This window comes from Drosophila serrata, unplaced genomic scaffold (genome assembly GCF_035046125.1).
Source record: "Drosophila serrata isolate PLE 108 unplaced genomic scaffold, ASM3504612v1 contig_240, whole genome shotgun sequence".
NCBI lineage: Eukaryota > Metazoa > Arthropoda > Insecta > Diptera > Drosophilidae > Drosophila > Drosophila serrata.
In genome coordinates, this window is record NW_028257138.1 from 3,720,006 (window position 1) to 3,746,105 (window position 26,100).

The following is a 26,100-nucleotide window of genomic DNA, read 5'->3' on the forward strand; positions in this document are numbered from 1 at the left end:
CAACTGGTAACACTATCCGCAAGACAAAACAAAACAAAAACAGCTGATTGTCCCAAACATCAATTTCTTTTTTCATCAACTGGAAGCAAAACGAAACAAATTCGTTTTATTAGCAAACTAATACCGGTGTTTGGGTGTTTTTACCCACCAAAAGATGCCCGCCCACTGTGCCGTTGTTAATTGCAGCGATAAATACGTGCATGCCGGCAGCATTTCTTTTCACAGGTGAGTGAGTACAGCCGCCTTTTCCGCAGTATAACCCGACAATTCCTGGTTATTTTCCCCCTTAGATTCCCTTTCAAGAGAAAAGACCTGCTGCAAAAATGGCAGGACTTTACGCAGAGGACTGGCAAGTGGATGCCCTCCAAATGGAGTGCCGTATGCAGCCGTCACTTCGTGGACGATGACTTCAATTGCTCAAACAACAGAAAGACACTCAAAAAGAACGCTGTGCCGACTGTAAGATTGCCAGAAGAAGATACTCTGAGTGCCCCAGTGAAGCAGCACGTGGCTCCCAGCAGACCAGCGAATAAACCCACCCTCGCCAGTGCTGCTGAAGCCCCAACAACAGGTGTTAAGGCCACCTGCCGCTTTTGCGGCACTTCAGCCCTCAATTGCTCTTCCTTTGACAACAACTTTGAGCTATTTGGAATGATTCAGAGATGTTTTCCCACACTCCAGATACTGCAGGATGATACGCTGCCCAAGGATATCTGCAAGGAGTGTTGCCTGAAGCTGGAGCAATTCTCCCAGTTTATCGATGTGGTCATGCAGGCGCAGAGCGAGCTGCAGCGCAAGTACCGCCGCCAACTAAAGATCAAACAGGAGCCTTGTCCGGTACGCGTAAAGCAGGAGGCCTGCGAGAGTCTGGACAATCTGTTTCCCGACGAACTAGACATGGGTTTGGAGCAGGACGAGGGCTGTGAGCACGAGGAGACTGAGCAAAAGTTCCAATTCTGTGATTTTCCCATGCTGAATGCCCAGGACATAATTAACAATTGTGATATCATGGAGATTATAAATCTGGATGATCCGTTCATCAATATACCCGATGACACGGACGTCGGGGGGCAGGCGGAGAGATCGCAGCCCTTGAGGACGGCCAATGAGATGCTGCAATCGGAACTACTGACCGAGGAGCACAATTATGCCAAGGAGGAATGGCCATTGCCGAATCTTCAGTACAAAACGGAGAAGGTAGAGGGTGCAGAGGTGGCTCCGGAGGCAGGTCCTCCTCCTGCCGCTCCACCAGCCTTGCCGGATCATGAAACCCGGTCCTGCAAACCCATTGTCACAAATGTAAGTCAGATACCCAATCCAATGCTTTGCGAGCTCTTGCCGCCACCGCCGCCACCGGTGCCTCTGCCCATCTCCTCCAAGCCCAACATTGTGGTGCTCAACGACAGCGTTGTCCAATCCTCTGCTGCATTTAGACTCCACAACTGCAGTCTGTGCACAGCCAAGTTCATTACGATGGATAGCCTGAATCAGCATTTTGCTCAGAGTCACAGCAACACACCCATGGTGAGTGTCCCCGTCAGTTTGCCGCTGAATCCTGCCTTGAAATTAGAAGGCAACAGCCAGGGCTTTATGGCCACGGAACCCTTGGATTACTGGCAGCCCGAATGGCAAAATAGTCCACCAGTAACAGCTTCGCAGCAGCAGCAGCAGCAGCAGCAACAGCAACCGAAGAAAAAGATCGATATACTGGACATGCAGAGCAGCTTCCTCCATCACAAGGATCTCATACCAGCCACTCAACTGGCAACTAATCCTCTTCCCCTGCCCGATCCCCAGCTGGCTGTGGTCTCCGCAAATTATGCCAAGCTGGCTGATCGTTATCGTAAATTAAAACTGAAATGTAGAAAGTTAAATGTTCACAAGAGGAAAAATTGTTTGAGATCCCACACCTGCCGGGTTTGTCAGCAAAGTTTTCCCAGCTTCAAATTGCTCTTCCACCATCGGCGCGTCAAAGGACATTTTGTCAAGCTTAGCCACAGTTTCTTCGGACGCTGTTGCGGCTGCCTGAAGCCGTTTCGCTCTCGTTTGGGCCTCCGCCAGCACATGAAATACATCTGCCAGAGTTTATCCCTGAAGAACCACCAACGACGCCTGCAGAGCTTCAAGTGCCGGCACTGTCAGGCCATAGCCTTTGCTCACTGGCGCCTGTATCGTCGCCACGAACTCAATTGTCCGAAAAGAAAGCCAGAGAAAACCAAGGCCCACATGTCGTCGTCCAGGGCGGCCAAGAAGAAACAGACTTTCTCGTGTTCCATATGCAAGAAATCATTTGGTTCCCTGAACGGTCTCAAGCAGCACGACATCACCCACTCGACGGAGCGGCAGCACAAGTGCGCCATCTGCGATCGGGTCTTTAAGCGGCGGAATGGCCTGTCTCAGCACATCAAGGGCTACCACCTGCAGCTCAAACCACACGAGTGTCCGGTCTGTGAGCATCGCTATGCCCTGAAATGTGACATGCTTAGATGCAGGCATTCGCTGCGGAAGGATCCGATGCTGGTGGGGACTGAAAGGAAGCTGTAGATGTCCTTGAGAGCGGAATTACTGGATTTAAATGGAAATAGGGGTATGTGAAGCTTAATTCATAAATTCACAATTACATCCGTAATATTTGTATATTTTTATATCCGATCAGAGGGCTTTATAATGCTAATCCGCGCATGAGTCATTTCCGACCCTATAAACCATATATATTCTTGATCAGCGTCAACAGGCGGATCTTTCTAGCTACCTCTGGCAGGTTAAAATGGTCAAAAATGTTGATTTTTTTAGATTTTAAAATGAGTATGCAGAATTGTTAAAACTTACATAGGAAAGCTTTCCGACTTGAAATTAATGCCTTTTTGGCTGAGTTATGAGATTTTTAAATCTAATTGATAAAAATAATAAGTAAATAAAAAACTATTTTTAGTGCCAGCGCCTTCAATTCTCTGTCCAGTACCTGGATATAAAAATACACACAATATGGATGACCTTCACAGCACAGAAAGAGCACCAATCCTTGGGATGATGATGCGTTCCCAGCGGGAAAAGAAATTGTGACCAAGAAACAAGGTTTCAATACACAAACGATTTTTTGTTTGTAAATAGGTGTAACCAAATTATGTAAAACCAAGTTAAATGATTCTCAAAAACCATTAAAATTACATTTTTGTATTATATACATTTATTTAGTCATTAAATTGCAGTATAAGTTTTGTTCTCTAAAAGTAAGTGTGTATTTTATCTTGTGTATTCTCGTATTTAACGCATTTAATTAGTTTATTAATTAGTATTGCTTTTAATTGCTAAACAATTAAACGTGAAATACTGAAATTGAAACTTAATTGTTCTTAAATATTCCACAGATACATTTATATATATTCCAACAGAGTAAACAGAGATTAACTTTTTCTTTTTTTGTATGTACAACGTAGGTTTGAATTCCACATAAAACATTTTCTTAACTAACAATTGCTCCTCTCGTTTATAAACACAAAAATTAAAAATAAAAACGAAAGAAATAAAAATGGCACACTACAAAGTACAAAACTCAAAATATATAAAGTTAAAAAAATCATAAATTTCGAATAACAAATAGAATAAATTTGCGCAACACCAAAGGATAATAAAATATAAGTCTTAAAGTAAAAATCATTTTCTCTTAGCTAAGGGTTATCTATAAATACGCTTTTGGTATGATTTCGTTATCTATATGCTACGTAGGTTTTTTGTGTATGAAGGTCAAGGATCCATTTGCTGAGACTTGAAGGAAATAAGGGTAAATGAAAAGGGAATTAAAGTTCGTTAATGCAACAATTTTCGGGTATTTTTTCTTCCTCATAAATATTGCCATAAAAACCAGCTTTACTTAATTCCTAAAACAACTCAAAAACTGTCCATTAAGAACTTTAAATCCCGAAAAATATGTTCAAACAAAGGGATCCCTACCAGTGAGTGTATATATGGGTGGATTATGGTTATGGGTATATATCTGCTACTGTATGTGATGCGTTTGATGCTTTGAAAAATGCCTGCGACTCCATTTCGATTTAACCTACGCCAGAAAATTAAGCGCTAGACTAAGGGGTAGCTATATCCTCCGCGAAGGACCTACTGAAAGATCGCTGCCCTTTGCTGGAACTGCTGACGCCGTTGGACCCTCTCCTCCTCCTCGCGCCTGCGCTCCTCCTGCTCCGCACGGATCTCATCGTGGAACTTATTCGTCTTCAGCTGCTGCTCAATCTTTGCCTCAAAGAAGCTCTTCGCCCCACTGACGCCCACCTGCTCCACATCGATCTCGGTGAGGCGGGCCAATTGATTTAGACCCGACTCGGAGTCCAGCTCACCGGCCTGGGCTTTTCTGTAGATCAGGAGGAACTCGCGGAACGAGATCTTGCCATCATTATCCTCATCCACCTCGGCAATCATCTTCTTCAGCCCCAGATGGGTCTGTGGGGCGCCCAGTTTCTCCATCATGAACTTGAGCTCCTGCAGATCCAAGAAGCCATCGCGTGCGGTATCATAGCTGTGGAAAAGAAAGAGAAATCAATTAGTCAGAAAATCAAAGCAGTGAGAGAAGGCGGGGTGTGGAACAGATAAAATGTTAGTGGTCATTGACCAGGCCCCAGAAACCCGAGAGACACGAGACTGCCGTCAATGTCGGCGGGGGATTAGCAATCGATAATGCAAAAGCGTGGGTGCAGCGCCATGTGTGGCGTCAGAGGTCGCGTGGCCCAAAAGACGTGGGAGCAGCATGGTCCGAGGTGGAGGAGGTGCCTCCTCGTCCCAATTTCATGCTAAATTTTGCAAACCCACTACAGAGGCGGTCGAAACAATAGAGACACCAACGAAACGAGCCATAAATCAAAAACGAACTCGTATTAATTTGCAATCCAAATTGAGTGTCTTAAATGGTTAGACTTTGGCTAATATGATTATGATATCAACCATTCACAAAAAAGTCTAAACAAAGCTAGCAAATAAATCTGTTTATTTGTTTGTTTTATTTATTAAAATATTTTAACTTCATTTTAAAACAGATGCTCTTGACAAATACATTTAAAATGTACAAAATGCAACTCGTTATCTTTGATTTCTTTTGTTTCCAGATGTTGATTAATATTTTGGATTTGCTTATTTATTAGGTGTTAAATAATGTGTAAAAATTATGTATTTACTATACGAAATATTCGTATTGATAAGTATTTCAAATTATTTGTTTTCTGGTGTTACTTTCATAAGAGAAAATAATGAATAATGAAATCTAAATTGGTTACAAAAAATAAATTATAAAATAGTTCCACAATATAAGTTTATTAGCTGCTTGCCTAGCATTCAAATTTCCATAGTTCTAAATTGTTAAAATACCCCTAAAAAAATCTTGGTTCATTGCTCTAGAAAATCACCAAAAACTACTCGATAAATGCCCCTTTTTCTTCATATTTCTCTTTGATATATTCCTTATGGAACAGACTACCTAATATGCTCTCCCATACCCTCTTAAATAATAAATAATTTCTGACAGAATTTACATCACACGGATTCCCGTTCACCCGACACGCAAGTTCGATGACCGAAATCTGGCGAGTTAAAAGTTCAAACGGCGCTTTCAGCTTCCGCGAGGAAATCACTATAGAAAATGCAAATAAAATCAAAAGTTACTAACTAATTGTGTAATATATTAAAAAAGAGAAAACGCGGAGGAGAGTCGCGTGTGGCAGCTGCGGCAGATGAGCCAGCAGCATGTGGCGGAACTAGTTTTCACAGGCGACCTTGCCTAGCTAGGCGAAGGATACTGATGCCGACGATGGCCAGAAAACTAGTTAAACTAGTTGCAAGTCTAGTTGCTAAAAATACGCAGCCAAAGGCGGCTGACTTCCTTGGCTCGCAAACTCAACTCGCAGTGACAATAAATTCGTGACATTAAAAGTCAAAACGGATGGATACACACAGTGCACCTTGGGTATTACCCAATCACTTTCAGTTTCGATTTCTAGAAGCGGCCAGCGTAATGTTTTCATAACCATACTAAGTAGTATCTATTAGATTACGAGTCTCGCTTTCATCCCATTTCGTTTTCATTCGTTTCGACATTTAATTGAAACGAATCTCTGTATGGACAAATTGCGTGATTGCGATGAAAAGCGAGAGAGTGAAAGTAATTAGCCAAGATGGAATCCTCTCGAGCGTGGCTGATGGCTGAAGGTGTCACCAATGCGGCTGGCCAACTGTTACGCTATCGCCTACCGCCTCTTTAATTAACTCCAATTGCACTTTCCCACACAGCTCCCCAGCTCCCCAGAGCTCCCCAAGAGCATTGCGTCAATGTGACAATTGCTGGTGGCACTTTTTCTTTGCTTTGTATTTATTTTGTGTCTGCTTTTGCCCTGGCTTTTCGCCGATCGGTTGTTTTCTTTCGAATTAATCAAGAGGTGTGTGTTGTTGTCGGTGGCCTGGCTTTCGTTTCAATTGTGCCCACAGAGACGCCACCAACTAGTACTCCAGCTGTTCGATTCAATTAATCCAGCACCCGCCGACGACGACGACGAGACGTGGGTTTATCAGGTTATAATTTATCAATTTAGAAGAATTAAAGGGTAGCATTTAACCGAATTGAACTGGCTTTGAGGTTACAGGTAAGGCTAGGAAGCTTAAACTATTACAAAATGTCGTGTAACTAAAAAAAAAAGGGAATTTGGGTTGAACGAATGGTATATCTTCTCTATCTTTGACTTTGTAACCTTCGTATACCTTCAAGAACACCTAAAATATCATAACTACGTCAAAAATGCATTAATTTTGATTCGGAAAGCTTTCCTGTGTTAGTTTTTATAAGGTTAACAGATCTGCATACTCAGTTTAAAATCTAAAAAAATTTACATGTTTGACAATTTTATCGATTTAAAAAAAAAATAATAATAATGGAAAATATTTGAAAAAAATTATTTTCTGCCGGAGGTAGCTAAAAAGGGTTGCTTTTTCATGCTGATCAAGAATATATAAAGTTTATAGGGTCAGAAATGAGTCCTTCACTGTTTTTCAAGCTTATGACTAAAATTGTTATACAAAATAAGTATTAATTTATACATTTATTTTTATCGAAGTTTAAAAAACTCAGGCATTAATTTTATTCGGAAAGCTATCCTATGTTTTTATGTGGTTTCTTCGTTCTCAGTATTTATTAAAATATTTTTATAAGTTTATACAATTTCTTGGTGCTAAATATTTTATTGAGGGAATCCATAAACAACTTTAACATAATTAACCCATTTTCTTGATTTATTATTTTCACACCAACATGATAAATACTTTACTCAGTTACGAGTTTTTGAACATGTTAATTCGCACTCTTGGTTTACAACCAAGATCTTTAATAACAAATGGGTAAACCAAATAAAAAGCGTTTATTATTTGCACACAAACTTGGGAAAAAGGTTTAAAGAGAACTGAGAGCTTTATTATTGAAAGATTTATTATTTATTATGATTGAAAGATAAACATATTAAGAATCCGGAATTTATGTAAAGAATTCTTTAAAGAAATGTCACAATCTATAAAAATTCTTTTCCTTATAAAAGTAATCAAAAACCATGTTTATCTACATATTCTTTTGTATATTTAAGCTAAAAACACCTGCTGTGTTCCTGCTGCTTTCCCAATTTCCTGTCTCAGCCGGATTTTAGCCTAATTTTTATTGATTTGTTTTCATTTCAATGAATCGCACACAACAACTTCACACATACTCCTGTGGGGGTGTTAAAACATCTTTCTGCCTCATTGCATGGGGCCAAAGGTGTTATTGTTGGTGTTGTTGTGGCAGGGCCATATGCTATATCGGCCTGCGATTTTCATTTTCTTTATTGTTATTTCGTGTACAGTTCAACAAATAACGGGGTCAGCTGGCCATTGTTATTGGTGTTGTTTATGCATGCCGCAATTTGCATCGTAAATTTATCTATGCATGTGTACTTGGTAGGCAATTGTGGTCAAGAGAATAGCTTCAGTTTCGGAAAATGGGATACGAGTTTAATATAGTTTGATATTTGTTTCTAAGGCTTTAGAAATTTTATGTATATTAAAGATTCAAGAAGCTTGTCAAGATGTAAAAGCGTAATTTCCAACCCCATAAATCATATATGTATATTCTTGATCAGCGTCTTCAGCCGAGTCGATCTAGCCATGTCCGGTAAAAAATAAATTTTCAAAAAAATTTTATAAATTTTTTGGGGGGTTACATCGTTATATTGATTATTTTATATTGACCATACAGATTTGTTAACCTAATAAAAACTAACACAACATATTTCCGATTGGAAATTAATGAATTTTTGACTGAATTATGATGGATTTTCAAGGGTATAGAAATTTCGGTTTCAAATAACATAGTATTAATCCTACTATGTCACCCTCAGCTGTATATTTTAACCGGCAATTACTTTATTGAACACGGCTTCCTCTTTATTAGCCGCCTAATGCCTATTGCAATTGCAACTTGCACAGTCTGTGAGTGGCGCTTTTTGTGCCCCCGATGCTCTAGCGGGTTAATGCCAAAGGGAGTCCGATTCAGAGTATGATTCCGATTTTCGCAGCTAGAAAAAAGCTTTGTTGTTGAAGTTCTGTTGAACTCTGATGACGGCTGTGTGTAACGGCTTTTTGTGAACTCAAAATGCCTGGCACGTCGCCTCGCAGGGCGTAGTTTTCGTCATCATCATCATCATCATCATCATCATTGTTGCAGAGCCCGCACTGTGGGCCTTGTCCCTCTCGAATCGTAACGAAAAACGAAGAAATGTTCAAAGGCCATGCCTTGCATACACAATTTGATTGTTTATTTCGATCGTCTGGATCGTCTCACCTGCCCGACTGTTTTCTTATTTGTCGGTTTCGAAACCAAACATGCACCTGTGCACATTGCCTGCTGGACAAACACAGTGGAGAACGGAGAGACATTGAAAGATATGCCGCCTCTCGGGTCGGCTAGGTAAAATTGTAAATCAATAAAATACACATGACTGGCTATAGACTGCAGAACTTGCATTTAAAATGAGAGTCGTAAAAATATGGGGTTAATTGGATGAGTAATCGTGACCATATGGGGTTAACACATCGAGGGAACTATTAGCATTGCAGCAAAGTGGTTTTAGGGGATTTCCCTGGTTATTCAACACGCATTTCTAAGTAAATAAAGTTTTATAGATTCTCGAATATTAGTTTCAATTTATTTATTTTCTTAAATATTTTATTTTAGAAACCCCCAAAATCTCTTTCAACAATAATTCAAACTCCTAATGGAGGTCTTCATTCCCATCCTTTCCCAACGAGCTATAAAATGTGTGTGGCATGGGGCTTCCCCTAAAAATAAACTCGCCATATTTTTGACATTTCGAAATTGGAGCAAACGCGCAGCAAAGTGTAAGTGGAAGAGGAGCGTTGCGTGGGTCGTCGCGTCTTGTGATTATTTTTAGTTTTAGCTGCTTAGAGCTAGTCTAGCTAGCTTGTTGCAGGCAACCAGAAGCGGCTGCAACTCGGGTTTCTTATGGTTTCCTATCGCTAGAACAGAATGGATAAATCAAGCAACTAAAGTGGACAATGCATTAATGCAGTGACTAATTGCCGAACAAGTTGGGGGCGCACAGCGCACTGAACGGCTGACTGGACAGAGTGATGATGATGCCGCCGCTTGCTACATAATTTGATATTTCCTCAATTGAGTGGACACAACAACGAGGCGAACACAACACATTAAACATGATTACAATGGTGGTCAATGTATTAGCAGTGACTGTCATAATATGTTTAATCATCATGTAAATATTGATATTGTTAATGGGTCATCTGGTTTAGTCAGTAAGCAGACAGCAAACTCGATAAGAATTCTTTGTCTTGTAATTGATTTTATTAAAGTATTAATCATACTTTGGAGATAATAAAAAAACCTTTAAAAGTACCTTTTAAAGTATTTTAAGGCTAAGAAACAAGAATGATTGTATTTTGGTTTTAGTTGTATGAACAGCGGAATACTAATACAACTGTCAGTGATACGGCTGTTAATTGTAGAGGATCAGCAAGTTACTATGATCAGTGATTAACTATGATCAGTAATTATCTTTGACCAGTAAGTAACTATGGTCAGTAAGTATCAATGAACATTAAAAAACTATGATCAATAATTAACTATGAGCAGTAATTATCTATGATCAGTAAGTATGTATGATAAGTTACTAATTTTGAACACTAATAAACAATGACTTGCAACTTTTGTAACACAACACATATCTGGGACTTGGCCGGCAGAAGTCACTTCGTTCCGGGGATGTTAGAACCAGTTGGGAATTATATGCGCAGAAGTGCGAGATTTGTTCTGGAACAAATTTAAGCTATTTGAATAAAACTATGAAGTTATTTTTCTATATAATTTTACTAGTACTTAAATCGAAGCCTGGCGAATCGGTGGACTATATATGTACATATATACACATAGCTGCCATAGGTACGATCGGAAAACGTTTAGAAAAACAAGTTATTACTTTTCCAGTTTTCAACAGATTTTCATCAAATTTTATATGTAGCCTTTTTATATTAATCTAGAATTTTGTGTAAAATTTTATGAAAATGGGACTACTATAACATATATGTAGCTGCCATACAAACGATCGTTTAAAATAGATGTGAACGCAAAACTGTGAATGTAAAACTGTAAATATAAAATGTATAGGTGAATGAAATGAAAGCAGTCATTACTTCATTGTATTTTTTAAGAAGAAATATATTATTTACATTGCATTAATTCCTAGTTATCGAATTTCAATCTGCAAGGGTATACAATTAAATTAATGTTACTAATTTCCTGTCCCCTGTTGTGGCTGTCATTTAGCAACCGCAGAGCGCGTAGAAAAAATGCAATAACAATGCCTACAATGAACCATCGATGGACACAACGAGACGAGGAGCAGGGACACTGTCTCCTCTCCCCCTGTCATTTGACGTCGCTTTCCTTTGTCAGCTAGTTTACTATATGTATATAGTACTTAATTTTCCTTCATGCCAGACTGCTCGTCGTCGCCTGCTGAATGCGATTCGCAACTGGCAATTTTTTGGCCAAAATAAAATGCAAGCAAAGGAAAGGTCGTGTCGTGACTGCACATGTGCGCGGAAATAATGAAAGCGGAGGCTGGAGGCTGGCCAGAGTGCCGGAAGCTCTGGGGAGGAGAGGGAAGCGATAATGTAGCACTATCGATCCCCTCGAAAACTTGATTTTCTACCATCGAATCCGAGAGATTACGAACAGCATTTGGTAAATAATAAAATTAGTGTCAATGAACCTAGGCAAAAAAGTGCGTTGAATATGCAAAATAGCAAAAGCCAGAGAGGAAGGTGGAAAGTGGAAATAAGCGCGGAAAACACTTGAAAAGTCCCACATGCAATTGTCCTGGAAATCAACCCTTGTCATACATAATTCGAACAAAAGCCCGTCAAGGGGTTACACGCTCGAGTGATAATGGGTGGTAGTGGTTGTGTTGCAACTGGCGACTTAATTAAAAGTTCTCCACGCCGCAATAAAAGCCCACACGAATGGAAACCGAATGAATTCCTCCCCCATTTGGACACTTTGTAAAGTGCGTAAAAAGTACATTGCTTTTTGTTGTCCCTGAACTCGAATTGTAAACTGTAACCAGAGCGACGACAGCCAACGATACGAGCACAAAAGTAGCACTGGCATCGATACCTATGGCACCCCTTGGCTCGGAATAGAGAAGCTAAATGCCCACAGTGGTCACTCTGTAATAGTTGCCTTGAATTAACTACAAGTTTAAGCCTCGATTAAGCTAAGACTTGAGGTTAATTAAGGAATTACACACTTGGCAAGGTTGTTTTGTAGTCTAAAAACAACATCAAATCGCTTTGGAAAATTCTTTTATTATTAAGCTTTAATGTATGATATGCATTTTACATATTCCTTATCACAAGCTTATTATTGTTTTGAATATAATCTTAAATGAGATCGCCTTTCAAAGAAATATAAATTAAATGGGAATTTCTAGAAATTTAAAGGCCCTGAAAAACCCACTTTAACCATTGCAAATGTTTATTTTTAAAGTTTATCTCCATTTGGAATTTCCAACTAAGAATTTCTGAAGCTAAAAGCATAAAAAACAAGATATCAAGCTGAACTAAAAATTCGTGATAACTATGCCAAAAATGCATTGATTTTAATTCGGAAAACTTTGCTATGCCAGTTTTTGTTAGGTTTATAAATCCACATACTCAGCTTAAAATCTAAAAAAATTAAAATTTTTTGCTAAATTTCAATGATGTAACGCCTAATAAAATGTTAAATATTTAAAAAAAAATTAAATTTCAGCCTGACATAGCTAGATCGACTCGGCTTCTGACTGAATGTATAAGACTCTGTAAGGGTATATATACAAGTGTGTATGTTCTTTGAGACCTGATATTAAAAATTCCATACATTAAATAATAATATATTTATAACAGAATAAAATACATTTTCCACGAAAATTATATGTAATATAAATCTACGGAAACCTAGGCCAATTCTAAGAAACAAATAATAATCACAACTCAGCAACAGCACAGTAATCACTTTATATACCACAAATTTCTATGAAAATTTGCATCGAAAGTACATAAATATATGTATAATATTTGAAATATATGATAAGTAACATTCATAAATGGTGGTTGATTTTCCCCAAGTATGCGTTTGCATACGGATTTCCGCTTATCAAGAGTCCTCAAAGAGACCACACCAGGCCTACACTGTGCTATATATCTGAAAACAAGTCATCGCCAGACGACTCTCCCCCATGATGATGATTTATTTCGAGTTGAGACGCCATAAAGTGCATAATCGATACAGTTCTGCAGTTTATCGCCTCCCGGAAGTTAGTGCCAACGCTATATATCTCCCTCGGAAATTGAGCAGAAGTTGTGCGGAAAATGACGCATTACAAGAGGGAAAAACAATCGGGAAACTAGCAAGTCTTGTAAAAAACACAGAAACTGAAACACATTGCGTGAGCCAAGATAAAGTGTGGGCGTGGGATGTAAACTAACGCTATAAACATGAGCTTTTAATGAACAATATAAACATATATTCATGCATCTTATATATAGTATTTAATCGCACTTGGGTCTGGGGCTTTCGGATGGACCTTATCGTTTTGGGAAGTCTGAGTATGTGACGTCTTGGTACGAATTTGTTTACATTTGCATATATTTTGATTCCGCAGAAACTCGCTCGTTCTGCTGCTCTGCTGAATCAGTTTATGAATTTGTTTATACAAATTGGCAGCGTGTTAAACAGCAAAATTCAATGCGTGACTCAGATTTGCTTTCGATTCCAGAATGCTTTGGCTGTTTTAATTAAAGCAGGTTCAGGTTTTGAGCTTTCAATTTGCAGTTTAAGTTTAAGTTTAAGTTTAGGTCGTCGCAAATGCCAAAAGGCGCTGCTTTTAGCCGGTTTTTGTTGTTTTATTACAATTTGCAAAGTTCCCTGAGTGAAGAAGATGAAGTAAAAGGTCGGGCATTTGCATTAAAAAAGTGTTTTAAGCTTGTAGACAATTTAATAGAGTACGTGTGCGTGAGCAAATCTGATATAGAATCCTAATAAAAAGAGTAGAATAAATGAAGTTATGTAGCTTCACATTTTTGTGCGATTAGAATAGGTCTGATCTAGTGTGTTTTTTCACTTGACAATGTCACGTCTCTTTGGATTCATGTTCTACAGTTGCTTAAAGGAAGTTCCTAGAGAAAACTTAAACATACTCTATTTCGTAATCCTCTTCCATATTCAAAATCTAATTTGGTCTTTCCTCTACTTATAAACAAGTTGTATAACGTCAGTTAAAAATTGTTTCCGTAGACAATCTTATTATCCATATACGAAATCGCATTAGCTAATCACAGACCAAAAAGTCAGTCTGTCTGCCATTTGTGGCTTATTTCCCAGACTGCCTGGAGTTGTGCAGTGTCTTTTTCTGTCTTTGGTCTTTGCTGCATTTACCATTGCAGAACACGTTCGCAGTTGCCATAATGCAGGCAGGCTGGGTTTCTTTTTGACAATTTGCCAAATCCCCCAAAGCTCTGACCCAGATGAAGAGGAACTGCTTTAAGGGAAGGAAGACAATGTACTAAAATCCCAGCAATAGCAACTAATGCAATTGCAAATTCGAAAGGTAAACAAAATTGGAAAGCAATTACAGTGATTCAGCCTCACCTCGGCTGAGTAAAGAGTTGAATCAGTCCGGAGACCGACACAGGTGCTTGCCAAATTCCATTTAATCAGCATGAAGAAGGAAAAGAGATAACTTGGATGAGCCCGGGAGATAAGTTATCATGGCACTGGCCCTACGTGCCATGTGCCTGAATTTAAATAACAATTCTAGAGAGGTTTAATCTAACAACACATTGCGCAATAGGTGGCTGCGGTTGATCGGGCGACACTTGAGACAACTTGAGACTATCACTAAAACGATCCACCGCAAGACTAGGAAGCCGGGGAAGAGGCCTTAGAACCCCCCTCGGTGGCAAGGTGTCGTCGTGGTCGTCAGCGGTTGACGTCGGATGGTAATGCGAAACCAGGCACAAGTACGGCCCGAATACAGGTGATCTTCGATAACCAAAATGCTATCTTGTTTAGCAACATAAGTAATATTTAAGATCAAACGGAACCCTTAAAACAATTTAGTTTAACGGTTTTTAAGTCCATTTGATTTTTTGGATCTAAGTTGAGCCTTTCTTTTTACGCTCTTCCAAAAGGAACTTATACAGGAGCGATTCCTTTAAGACTCAAGGAGTTAGGGAAAGAATATCAAGTAACTAAGGTTGATTATTAAAAAGGATCGTTTAAAATTCCACAAATATTTAGGAAATTCTTTACATGTTTGCAATTGAGGAATTTCCTTTAGAGAAGTTCAACTGTAGCCCCACTAATGAAATCCAACTGAAAGTGTTGGGGCAGAAAACAGCTCTTGAGTCATGATCCGCGCGACGGGAGCACGACTTGGGGTATAAGCAAGCGACTGTGACACTCTGTGAGTCATGCCCCATTGCACCTTGGTAAAGTAGGGAGGAGAAAAGGGGGGTAGCCGGGGTGGGCGGGCAGTAACCGAGGAGGTGCCCGCAGTAAATGCAATTTAAATGGCCATTAGGCGCATGAGTTTTATGTTTTGCCATGGCAACTAATGAGACGCAAATGCGGTGCAAAGGTGCCTGGGAAAGTGGCTGTGCGGCAGGTGAAAGGAGCCGCCAAGGAGAAGGCGGCGAGTGACATAAAGAAATGGAAAATTCAATTATAAAACGCAACGAATAATTAAATCAAATAAGACTTCAGAATATTTGGCCTTGGACTTACGTATTGAAGGTCTTCTGGTAGTCCTTGATCTGCTTCCGGGAGAACTCATGGAATTCGGTGTAGACATTCACAACCTTGAAGGTGCGCGGTATCTCAATGCCCGCCTCCTGCGATTCCATGATCTCCTGCCGCCGGTTGAGAATGTGCGTCAGCTCGGAGCTGTCCGTGTTCGTCGCGGTGCTGGGGCTGTCCACACTGTCGTTCCGCGAAGCGGACGAGGCGTTCGATGAGACGGACATCTTGACTTGCGATTCTGTTGAATTATTTATTCTCGTTCTGTGCTGGAATTTTTCGCTTTCACGTTTTTTGGCAACTCCCACGCGCAAAAACAAGGACAGCAGCCAAACAGCGACGTCGGGATACACACACAAAGACAGCGGGGATGCGCCAGAAAAAACACACACACACGCACTCTGTGGCACTTCAAGCTTAAAAAGGGTGCGCGGCCTTGACTCCTGGGTAGGCTTTTAATTAAATGTTGTCAATGACGCTAAAAAGCCGGGTCTGGTTTGGTCCGCCACTGCAGGTTGTCTTATTGTGAAAAACTTCTTCGCTCTTTACGCGGCTTTTGACTGCGAACGTTGAAAATCGAATAGTAAGACCGTGAGCCGCGCCGTCAAAATATACTACCGGTGCGGGTGCGCTTTGTAAACAGGCCGTATCAGGCGCAAAATACCAAAACGCCATGTGAGCCGATAGTAACGACTTTTAAACTGCCTGTCCATTTTTCAACTATCGCACGAAGAAAAATAGAGTGTTGAAAAGAATTATGTGGCAAGCAAATTGGAAATTTCGAAATTTTTAATAAAAATAACAATTTTGTTTTTTTTTTATGAATTCTAAAAATTTAATTAAAATATCGTTCAAAACTTAGTGATATCGCCGAAAAGGTATATCGATGTTTTGGCTGCACACATATCATCTCTAAGTGTGCCCGCATCGGCGAATTAGCAAATTTTGTAGAAAATTTTTGTGCCGCCTGTGATTGTAAATTGTAATTGTTTAATAAAAAAGAATGGCTAAACTGTTTAATAAACTCTTGCTGATTGCCGGATTCGCCAGCCTGGCCCATGCCGCTTTCTCTGCTGCCCACCGTGAGTTTAAAGCGTTAAATTTTGAATAAATAAACTTTGGACTGCGCACGGCTAACGCAGTTATTAATTAATTCCCACAGATCGCACCTACTTGCGGCTGACGGAGCAGGAATGGACTAGTCTGCCTTTGGATGTGAGCCCACTATTATCCCTTTTAGTTAAGCATTGTAAATGACCCCTAAAATCTCTTTAAGATCATCTTGCAAACCGTCATCAGCTTGGTGATTGTGATATACAATATCATCGAGGTGGTGGGCAACTTCAAGGAGATCCGCGCCACCGTGGACATGCAACAGAAGACATGGGACACACTGGGCAACTTCCCTTCGTTCTATTCCTTCAATCACCGTGGACGTGCCTTGAACCCGGGCTATACGCTGCAGGAATAGAAGGCATTTTCGAATCCGAATCGGAATCCCTTTAAGGTTGCTGCTATATAATTTAATTTTTTAGTCACACCCCTGATACATGATAATAATAATGCTAAATATCAACCAAATATCTTGTTGAAACCATCCAAATTCCCAATAGCAAAGCCGTACTTCCCAAGAGCTGCGAAGACTGCGAGGAACTCCTGGCCATCAGCAGCGCCATTGCCTTGGCTTCCATCTCATAAGCTGCTTTTAGATCACTACCCGGACTGTTATTGCAGGCTTGTGTGTGGCAGATGCGACAGTTATCGTGGTGGCTACTCCTCAACAGGCACTCATAGTAAAGACCCGGATCGGAGCGACATCCTCGGACAACCTGCTGACTGTGAGTGTCGAAGTACTCCAAGCAGGCCAAGGCTTGATTCTCCGGTTCGTTGGCCTGCACAGCACAAGGCAGGGCCGTTTGTCCCCTTTCGATCTTCTCGCAATCTTGGTCACCGGTTCCATTACACTGATGACACCAGAGACGCTGCTCCGGAAAGGCTCCTTTGTTGCAGAAACTTCCCTCACAGGTGCGACAATTGGCCACTTGGGCGGAGTTGCAGGAGAAATCCTTTCGCTGACAGCCTCTCTCGGTGGTGCCGTTGCTGTAGGAGAGTGCCAGGCAAGGGGCTGCTATGTCGTCACACTCTTCGATGTAGATGTTTCCCGGTCGCTCCCAATTGGCGCACCCAGCTCCCGCCTCTTCCGTGCTGCAGCGATAGCAGCGTGTGAAGGTTTTGTTGTTGCACCCGCCTTGTTCGTCGCACTCATAGCAGCGCGTTATTCCAGGATTATTGGGCGCTGCACCACATCCTCTCTGCAGGCTCCAGTCGGAATACTCACAGACGAAGCAATCGGAGGCCTCAGCGGAGCCACAAGTAGTGCTGCTTATGGTGCTCACATTCGTCCGGCAAAGCTCCTGATTCAGGCTATTACAGGTCAGACACTTCTGCTGTGGAATGCAGCCGGCATTGCAGTTGCTCTCGCTGCTCCTACATTTTTCCAGCTCATCCAAGTGGGGCTCCAGATCAGCCGGAATCTGCGTGGAGCAGCCTCTGACCACGCGACTCAGCTTTCGGTAGCTGAAACAGTACTTGTCATCGGGTTCACCCAGGAGCACCTCCTGCTGGCACTCCTCGTATAAGCTCACATTGCACTTGCCGCTGTTCACCTGAAAGAGATCTATCTTGCAGCCCCTCCCAGCTTCAGAGTCACAGCTTGCGCAGATCTGCATTCGTGCTCCCGGCTCCTCGTTGCAACCATTAATTTCGCAAAGAACGGCAGCACTGGAGAGCGTGTGATTCTGCTCGGAGACGCAGCCCCTGTACGCATCTGAGGAACTTATGACATCCGTGTAGCATTGATCCTCTTCCAAGTAATAACGACAGGGCTTAGGTTTCGCCCCGGGGGGAGCCACACAATCCGGGCCAGCGCAGTGATGGCACTTCAGGCGTCCGGGCGGATAGACTCCGGCGTTACAAAGATTGGAGGAGCAGGTCTTGGAGTATGTGGCTCCAATGGTGGGCGTAACTGATCCACAGCCACGATACGTGATGGAGTCAACTGAATGAAGGAGGAGCAGTGACTAAGAGATTCTTAAAAGTTTCACGCTTTCGTGGAATGCAAAAACAGATTTATTCACTCCACGACTAAAAATAGAGTTAATGACACTCACCTATGGACATGGTACACGTCAGCTCCGTGGGACAGTCCACATAAGGCAGAACGCCCACCTCGCCAAGGGTCTGGGAACATTCCGGCAAAGCAATTGAATCACAATGATAGCACACAATGGCCCAACTGCAGCCTATTATTGGAAATTCATTTCAAAGTGAGCCACGCATTATTTTGCTGGGAGGATTAGCAAGTGTCTCTTACATGTTAGCAGAAGGATCAAGAGCAGGTGGAAAAGCACTTGGTGCGTGGGGACCACCTTAAGTTGCAGCATTTTGACAGCTTAGGAGGAAGGTAAGCTAATATATTGCACCTTTGTTGGCTGTTTGAAAGGTATAATCTTTTTATGACTTATCAGGCAGTATAACAAAGAGTTGATATAGTGGCCAAGGGTGATAAGGATAAGCTTAGAAATGAAATTTTTAAGAATAAGGTAATTTTGCAGCAAGATACTGTTCATATATAATGAATTTAGCAAATCCGTTTGTCCGTTACCTCGTATCTCTGATACTATAAAACCAAGAGCTACCGAATTTGGTAATAAAATTGTGGGCATGGGTCGAACCTTTCCCAACAAAAGCTGTTGTTCCAGCATGTGTGCATATAATGCCGCCCCATAATGTCATAACCATAATGTACCCGGTCATATGTGCCGTGACCCCATTATCGTAGTGTCCCATCGGATCCATCAAAAGGTTCGCATCATCAATAATTCACCAGCTCGCATTTGCTGCAGGATTTTTGGGGAGTCAAGGGTTCCCCCCGTTGGGATATCGATTTAATTTAGAGTCCAGGGGATAATTGCGTGACAATCAGCGGATTCGAGAAGGTAGGACACTATTGACCACCGAGCCACACAGTTGGCAGCAAAACATCTGCGGAACAACAAGCTCATCGGAGCAAATAAAATTGAATATTTGCCAAGCTCTTCAGAGATAGCGAAATATACTGGTCCGAACAGATTCTGATAAGCTCTGATAAACTCCAGTGGATATATTTTATTGTCCACCGTTTCAAGTTAAAGGGTTAACGAAGCTTAAACTGATCGGTTGACCACAATGCGGATGCGACTCCTCGTAATTTGGATCACCTTAACGGCTCTTCTTCAATGGAGCAGGGCTCAGGAGGATACTAGCTTGAGTGGAGGCGTTGAGGGTCCGGATGCAGATGAAGAGAAGCCTCCGAAAATTATGGAAGATAAGAATACTTCTCCATCAACAGATCTGCCTGAAGTAGAATCTCTTATAGATAGAGCTACAGTGCCTCCAGTAGGAGAAGAGGATCGTCATCAATCTGGAGAGGAGAAAAAAGAGGAACCTGTAGGCTTTGGCATGGGTACCCAGGATATGCCCTCTGATGGCAGTCAGATTTCCGTGATGTCAGAAGAGGAAACAACGGCAGACAGTACATTGGCTCCACCAAAAGAAATTGAAGGTCAAGAAAAACCCACCAACCCAGAACCTTCCTCCTCTGAAGCAGACATACTCAAAAAAGCACAAACTTCACCTGTACGAGGCACTGTAGCAGGGCCACCCGATTACCAGGACGATACTCCCTTCGAGAACAATAGTCTCCCGGTGGAAACCACGACGGCCGCCTCAACTCCTGCTCCGGTACATCCTCCGCCGGGCTGCTACTCGTGCATCAACTGCAATGCAACGGTTACCGATGCCCAGAAAGCCGACTGCAAGACAGGTTCTGGAAATCGGAATGGATGCTATACGATGCTCGTGAATGACCAAAATCTTTTGCCGGACAAAAAGAATTACGTGGAGCGTGGATGTACATCCGAACTGACCGAAGCCTTCTTTAGCTACTGTAGGGACCACAAGGAGCTGTGCAAGATGTGCGATACCAACTACTGCAATGTCCACGACATGACGTCGCTACAGGTGACGACCGCAGGGACGACCTCAATTTGCCTGCTGAAGTCCCTCCTTATCGGGAGCATCGGCTTGGTCAGCTGTTTGCGGCGACAGGTGTTCTACTAAACTAAGCTACTCTGAGTCACGACAATTAAAAACTACAAAACAGAAAGCTAATGGGACTTAAAAATCGATAAAAACGCATGAGTAATGTTTCGGTTGAGGGAAGCCCTGTGCCATCCCAGATAATGATCTATTTATCAGTTCAAAACTTTGTATCTGTAAATATTTTATAATAAAATAATAATAATAAACGATGCACATGATTAACCTCATTTGTAAGGCTTTAAATATGGGTTTAAATAATTCTGTAATAAAAAGTTTTGTGAGAAGGCGTTTGCAAAATTTCATTAACATCGTAATATAAAAAAAGAACTTATTTGAAAACAAAGTTAATGAATATGCTAAGCCTTTGCAACATTGATGTATTGGCAGCAAGATTGGTGTTGCTAGCAATGTATCTAGCAACATATTTCTAGCAACATTATTCGTGCGTTTCATAATGTTAGACTTACTGTAACTAAAAATGTGAATTTTTCGTTATTAATGGGTTGTTTCGAAGTTCTTATTACAAAAACTTTTCTTCATTTATTTAAAAAAATAATCTTTACCTTTTCCCTTTATTATATAAAATAATATAATGTCCAGGGATATGCAATACTATGTAATACTTTGTTTTGAACTAAATCCGTAATTTACACCAGGTTCACTACATTAAAAATTTATGGCCTAATGGTTCGGGGATTTTGGGACCTATTTACATTTAATCATGGTTACATTTCCCCTGAGATCTGAAGTAAATACTTCAATAAAAGGATATCTAATCAGCAAAACTCTCAGTTATTAGTTAAATAGCTCGCAAACAATACGAACATAAGCAGCTCCATTGGATTGGTAAAACTAAGGCAATGAGCATTTATATTCCGCATATAAATATATTTAGTTTCAAAATATTTTTCAGCTATACTTTGATAATGATGAGGCTTCTCCTTATATGCTTAACATTATTAGCCCTGCTACAGTGGTTTGAAGCACAGGAAAATAACCGAACGTTGGACTTTCCAGCGCCCGAGGATCAACAAATAATATTTTCCAAAGGAGAAAATAAAGTTAATGAATCAGAAGGAACAGAAACCAAACCAGAAAATGAAACAGCTCACCAAGAATTTCCGCCCATTAGATGCCTGGGCTGTGACGGCTATTGCGATAGTTATGAAGATGGTAAAGACGAAAATGGGAAGGGAAATCGGTTGTGTGAAATAGAGCTGGGTGTTCTCCATGGTTGTATATCCATATTTATGTTTGGCCTTAAAAGGAAGTGTGTAACTGAAATGAGTATGGAAGAAGAATTGTATTGTCAAGAACATACGAATCTTTGCGTAAAGTGTTCTAAGCCTGATTGTAATTATGTGAACGTGACCATAAATGGGCTTCAGCCTACCGGATCTGCTCCTTTAAGGACCCCGTTTCTTTGGCTCCTTGGCACCTGCTTAATCGCTGGACTACCAGTCCAGTGAATAATGAGTGCAAAAGGGAATAATTTAAATTGCTACTTAAATAAATATTGAATCAAGGATAGATAGAACAATAATGGCGACAAGAAAAATGAATTATTAATTGATCAATATATTGAATGCATAGCTGATTTCTTTGTTAATTTGCACTACTTTTTAAGATACACCGAACAGCTTTTTCAGAATTAACCTATATTATAAACTATATTTGCATTCCTGATGTCCGATGTTTTTCACCTTTCTAAATCCTAATTACTGGCCTTGCCGAATATTGTAAACAATTTTTAATCAAATTAAAGACAAATCATAGAAGATATTGTAATGACCAGAGTCATAGCACCTGCAGGCCCACGGTCATTTTTTTTATGCCGTTAACGCTTTCCGAAATAAATAAATATTAAATGCATATAACAAAAAATGATCGTATTAAGTTTTTGCGACATAACACGCAATAGTGCCCTTTGGGCATAGATAAATCCACACTAAAAAAATAAGGTACACACCATAAATTATTAATTCTTTGGATAATGCTTAAGGGATGTTGGGATCTGTGTACATTTAATCATTGGTTAATGTTCCCTCGAGATCTTTAGTAAGTAGTGTATTTCAATCAACAAATGTAAGGACTTCAGTTCTTAAAAGATATTTTATCAAAGCTACTCTCAGTTGTTAAAGATATACCTACCGAGCTATACAGCAAAAAGGAGCACTACCGAATTGGTAAAAATACATAAAGAAATTTATACAAAACTTAATTTTAAATGTATTTCAGACAGAGCTGGATAAAAATGAGGATTCTCCTACTATGTATGACTTTTATTGCTCTCTTGCAGCAGATTTTAGCTCAGGAAAATGTTCAAAATGATTCCGAAATTACCAACGAATCAGAAGACGAACCATTCCATAGATGCTTTGGCTGTGACCCATGCAAGGACTTCGATGATGGGAAAGATGAAAAGGGCAAAGGGTCTAGAGTGTGTTCCACAGAGGACCATGAACTCGATGGTTGTATATCTATGTATATGTCTGGCTTAATAAGGAAGTGTATCTCCGACATGAACATGGTCGAAGTATCCTATTGTGACAAGAATGAGGATCTTTGCGTCAAGTGCTATGGCCCCGATTGCAATGTCCACAATTTCACAGACTTTTTGGTCTTGACAGGCGGATCTGATCCTTTCAGGACCTCCTGTTTGCTTCTTAGCCTCAGCTTGATCATTTTGCTCCTAATGAGTAAGTAGTGCTACTGTAATGAGTCATGCGAAAGGAAAGCCACTTGGACTTTGGGTCACATAAAAATATTGATTTTTGCAACGAAGATAAATTGGAAAAAAGGTAGATAATTCTAGTTGGAAACAATGTAAACAAATAAAGAAAATGTACTTAATGCTTATCGGCTTTCTATAAAGAATGCTAATATATTTTATAGCTGTATGTATACTATACATAAATAACAATTGAAGTCACTCAATAAATTTAAAATATTTAAATATTTCGTATTTATTGGACTTAGATTGATTTACGCTGAAAATAATTTAATTTTATCAAGTCATTTGTTTCCTAGAAATATTTAGCAATGACTCATTCTGGCCTAGCCAAACTATGAAGAAATTGTTAAGGAGTTCATTAATTATATTTATATATTTAAAGTTGAACAAATAAATATATGCGTTACACTATTGCTTTGGAAACTTGTTATTACAACTTTTCCGATTCTGATTCTAGTCTATATGTATCTTTTTCCTAACAAAAGCATTGCGCATTAAAATGAAATTCAAAAGTTGATAAGTGCCTTTCATTATCTGATATTGTATTGGTTAACAAGTGCTGCAGGTGGGTTAAGGAAAAAGTACCTTGAAGTAAGGTTATACATTTGTATATCGAGAGTATCTCTCGGTTAATATCGTTGATGGAATCGTGGACTAAATTTATTTATTTAATACCGAAAAATATTGTGTTTAATTTTTAAGCATTATTCAAAGTATATTTGTGTGATATATTAAATAGATTATTGTTTTATTCTACATATAATCATCGAAACCTTATTGATTTTTGTATCACTCAAATATCTCTATCGAGTTTTTCTAATTCTACTTTGAAGTGATCTTTAAGGTTTTGAATTGCAAAGAACTTGCGAAAAATAAATTGTAAATTGAAAAGCAAAATTATGTATAGTATAGATTATTTATTGTTTATTTGGTTTGGTTTATGGTTTAGTATTATTTTGTTACGTTTTAATGTCATAGATCTGACAATGGTGTTTGGATTTATCCTATCCAATTTAGGCACTCCGCAGGACGACCAACAGGCCCAGGAACAGACCGACCACGCCCATCTGACTGAGGGAGCTGGCTCCATTCAACTTTACATTGTTGCAAAGTGAAGTCTTGCAGGTTTCACACCCATAAGGCTGCACCTTATTCTCGCACTGATATTGCATCAGTTCACTGCCAGCGGTCAGGCAGTCGCGGACCCCAAGGCCATCTAGTGAAAATAGCAACAAAATTGGAAATTAGCCGGATAATGTGATATATGTATATAAATATTTATATATATATATTTGCGGTACTCACTCCAAATTCCGCTGAAGCAGGTCCCGTTGGGACAGGCCACTTTTGGTATGTCCGTTCCTGTGCCGCTCCAGCAGCCGGACACCTCGCTCGACAAGCATGCGAGGCACTGGAACTCCTGGCCGGCAGTGTTGCAATTGTCTCCGGTGCAGGACGTGCATGTGGCGGCATCCGTGCAGCCACCCTCCAGACTGGCCAGGCATCCGCGGGCGCCCGCCGTGGTGGTGTAACAGCCGGAAGAGGCCTGGTTGTAAAGGAGCGTGCATGCCGCCGCCTTGCTGGTGTCCTGAGATCCGGCACAGTCGGTGCACGTGATGCAGGATCCCTCTGTCCGCTGGTAGGTCACCTTGTTGCACTGACTGGCATCGCAGATGGCGCAGCTGGTGTCCGTGGTGTCAGCCGGACACTTGTACGCTAGCGAAGTGTCTGCGGTGCAGCCACGGGTCATGTTGGTGGCACTCGTGCCGGTGGTGAAGCACTTGGAGCTATTGGTGGCACAGGCCGAGAGCATGGCGGCCGCCACGGTGTTGCATGAGTCGCCGGTGCAATTGTAGCAGACGGCATTCGTGTTGCATTTGTCCCCATTGCAAGTCTGACAATTGGTTTCGGTACAGGTGGTTCCGGTAGCCAGGCAGCCACGGGTGACCGTTCCCTTACCATCTATAATTGGTAAGAAGAAATATTAATATATGTATCAATCTATCTACTCTAAAAAAAGGGAAAGAGATAGCAAAAAAATCCCTAGATGAATCATCCCCAAACAGAAAAGCGTCCAACCTAATATATACTTATTATATTATCAAATCCTGTGTTGAGGGATCATCGATATCAATAGTATCAACGAGATAATCGCTATCGCCGACCATATGTCTGATAAGAGAGTTATGGCCAGGCTTTTTCCCCTTTGTTTCCATTGTGTATTTATGTGTACATACATACATATGTATATAAACCACTATATGAACCTCTAAGAATTCGAAATAGTCGCGGATGAGTCATGGTAGGAACTCACCTGTGGAGGTAAAGCAATTGCCATTGGGGCAATCCACAGTGCTTTGGCCACTTGCATTCGTTATGCAGTTTTCATTTTCCGTCGAAGTGCAGTTAAAACATTCTGATGAAAATTCGAGAGACAAATTCCAAGAAGAATTAGGAGGAAAACTGAAGGAATAAGAGTATAAACTTACGTATGGCCAAGCTGGTGTCCAGCTGGCTGAAAACGAGGGTCGTTATCACAGCGATTATTAGGTTGAGGCCCCTCATGGTTCTCGTTCGCTTGGTATGTAAAGTTTCCTCCACCGACTGTTCGGATCGACCGACTTTGGTTAACTGAACGGACTCCCACGGCATTTGGCCGTGCTGCCCCCTATACACCTAATCAATTTCACCTGAGCACACACCGGTAGGCAGGCAGCTCTCCGGATGCAATGCTTATCTTTTTGGGGCTCTCTTTTCCGCTGATAAACTTCAATATGATAATATGTATATATATCTGTGTAATTATATATTTTAAAATACATACAATTATATT

General features: G+C 40.7%; 6 protein-coding genes across 6 annotated transcripts; 3 read left to right on the forward strand and 3 right to left on the reverse strand.

The window, feature by feature from the left end:
• The first annotated feature begins 8 nt into the window (after positions 1–8).
• Positions 9–3,654, forward strand: LOC110176974 (uncharacterized). The gene is made up of 2 exons (XM_086830572.1): positions 9–225; positions 291–3,654. The coding sequence occupies exons 1-2, from the start codon at positions 155–157 to the stop codon at positions 2,542–2,544; spliced, it is 2,325 nt and encodes a 774-aa protein (XP_086686698.1). The 5' UTR covers positions 9–154; the 3' UTR covers positions 2,545–3,654.
• On the reverse strand, positions 3,165–16,065 carry Swip-1 (EF-hand domain-containing protein D2 homolog Swip-1). Its single transcript, XM_020943481.2, has 2 exons — positions 15,380–16,065; positions 3,165–4,528 (listed from the first exon to the last, which is right to left on the reverse strand). Exons 1-2 carry the CDS (start codon positions 15,616–15,618, stop codon positions 4,114–4,116), a joined length of 654 nt encoding a protein of 217 aa, XP_020799140.1. The 5' UTR covers positions 15,619–16,065; the 3' UTR covers positions 3,165–4,113.
• Positions 16,066–16,243: 178 nt separating this feature from the next.
• On the forward strand, positions 16,244–16,972 carry EMC5 (ER membrane protein complex subunit 5). The gene is made up of 3 exons (XM_020943340.2): positions 16,244–16,473; positions 16,554–16,606; positions 16,668–16,972. Exons 1-3 carry the CDS (start codon positions 16,395–16,397, stop codon positions 16,860–16,862), a joined length of 327 nt encoding a protein of 108 aa, XP_020798999.1. The 5' UTR covers positions 16,244–16,394; the 3' UTR covers positions 16,863–16,972.
• LOC110176863 (uncharacterized) lies at positions 16,661–18,834 on the reverse strand. Its single transcript, XM_020943337.2, has 3 exons — positions 18,765–18,834; positions 18,562–18,693; positions 16,661–18,449 (listed from the first exon to the last, which is right to left on the reverse strand). The coding sequence occupies exons 1-3, from the start codon at positions 18,832–18,834 to the stop codon at positions 16,957–16,959; spliced, it is 1,695 nt and encodes a 564-aa protein (XP_020798996.2). The 3' UTR covers positions 16,661–16,956.
• LOC110176864 (uncharacterized) lies at positions 18,741–20,760 on the forward strand. Its single transcript, XM_020943339.2, has one exon. The coding sequence runs from the start codon at positions 19,619–19,621 to the stop codon at positions 20,549–20,551; it is 933 nt and encodes a 310-aa protein (XP_020798998.2). The 5' UTR covers positions 18,741–19,618; the 3' UTR covers positions 20,552–20,760.
• A 3,409-nt stretch (positions 20,761–24,169) lies between these two features.
• LOC110176932 (uncharacterized) lies at positions 24,170–25,916 on the reverse strand. Its single transcript, XM_020943429.2, has 4 exons — positions 25,757–25,916; positions 25,582–25,683; positions 24,573–25,229; positions 24,170–24,483 (listed from the first exon to the last, which is right to left on the reverse strand). Exons 1-4 carry the CDS (start codon positions 25,830–25,832, stop codon positions 24,281–24,283), a joined length of 1,038 nt encoding a protein of 345 aa, XP_020799088.2. The 5' UTR covers positions 25,833–25,916; the 3' UTR covers positions 24,170–24,280.
• Between the last annotated feature and the right edge of the window lie 184 nt (positions 25,917–26,100).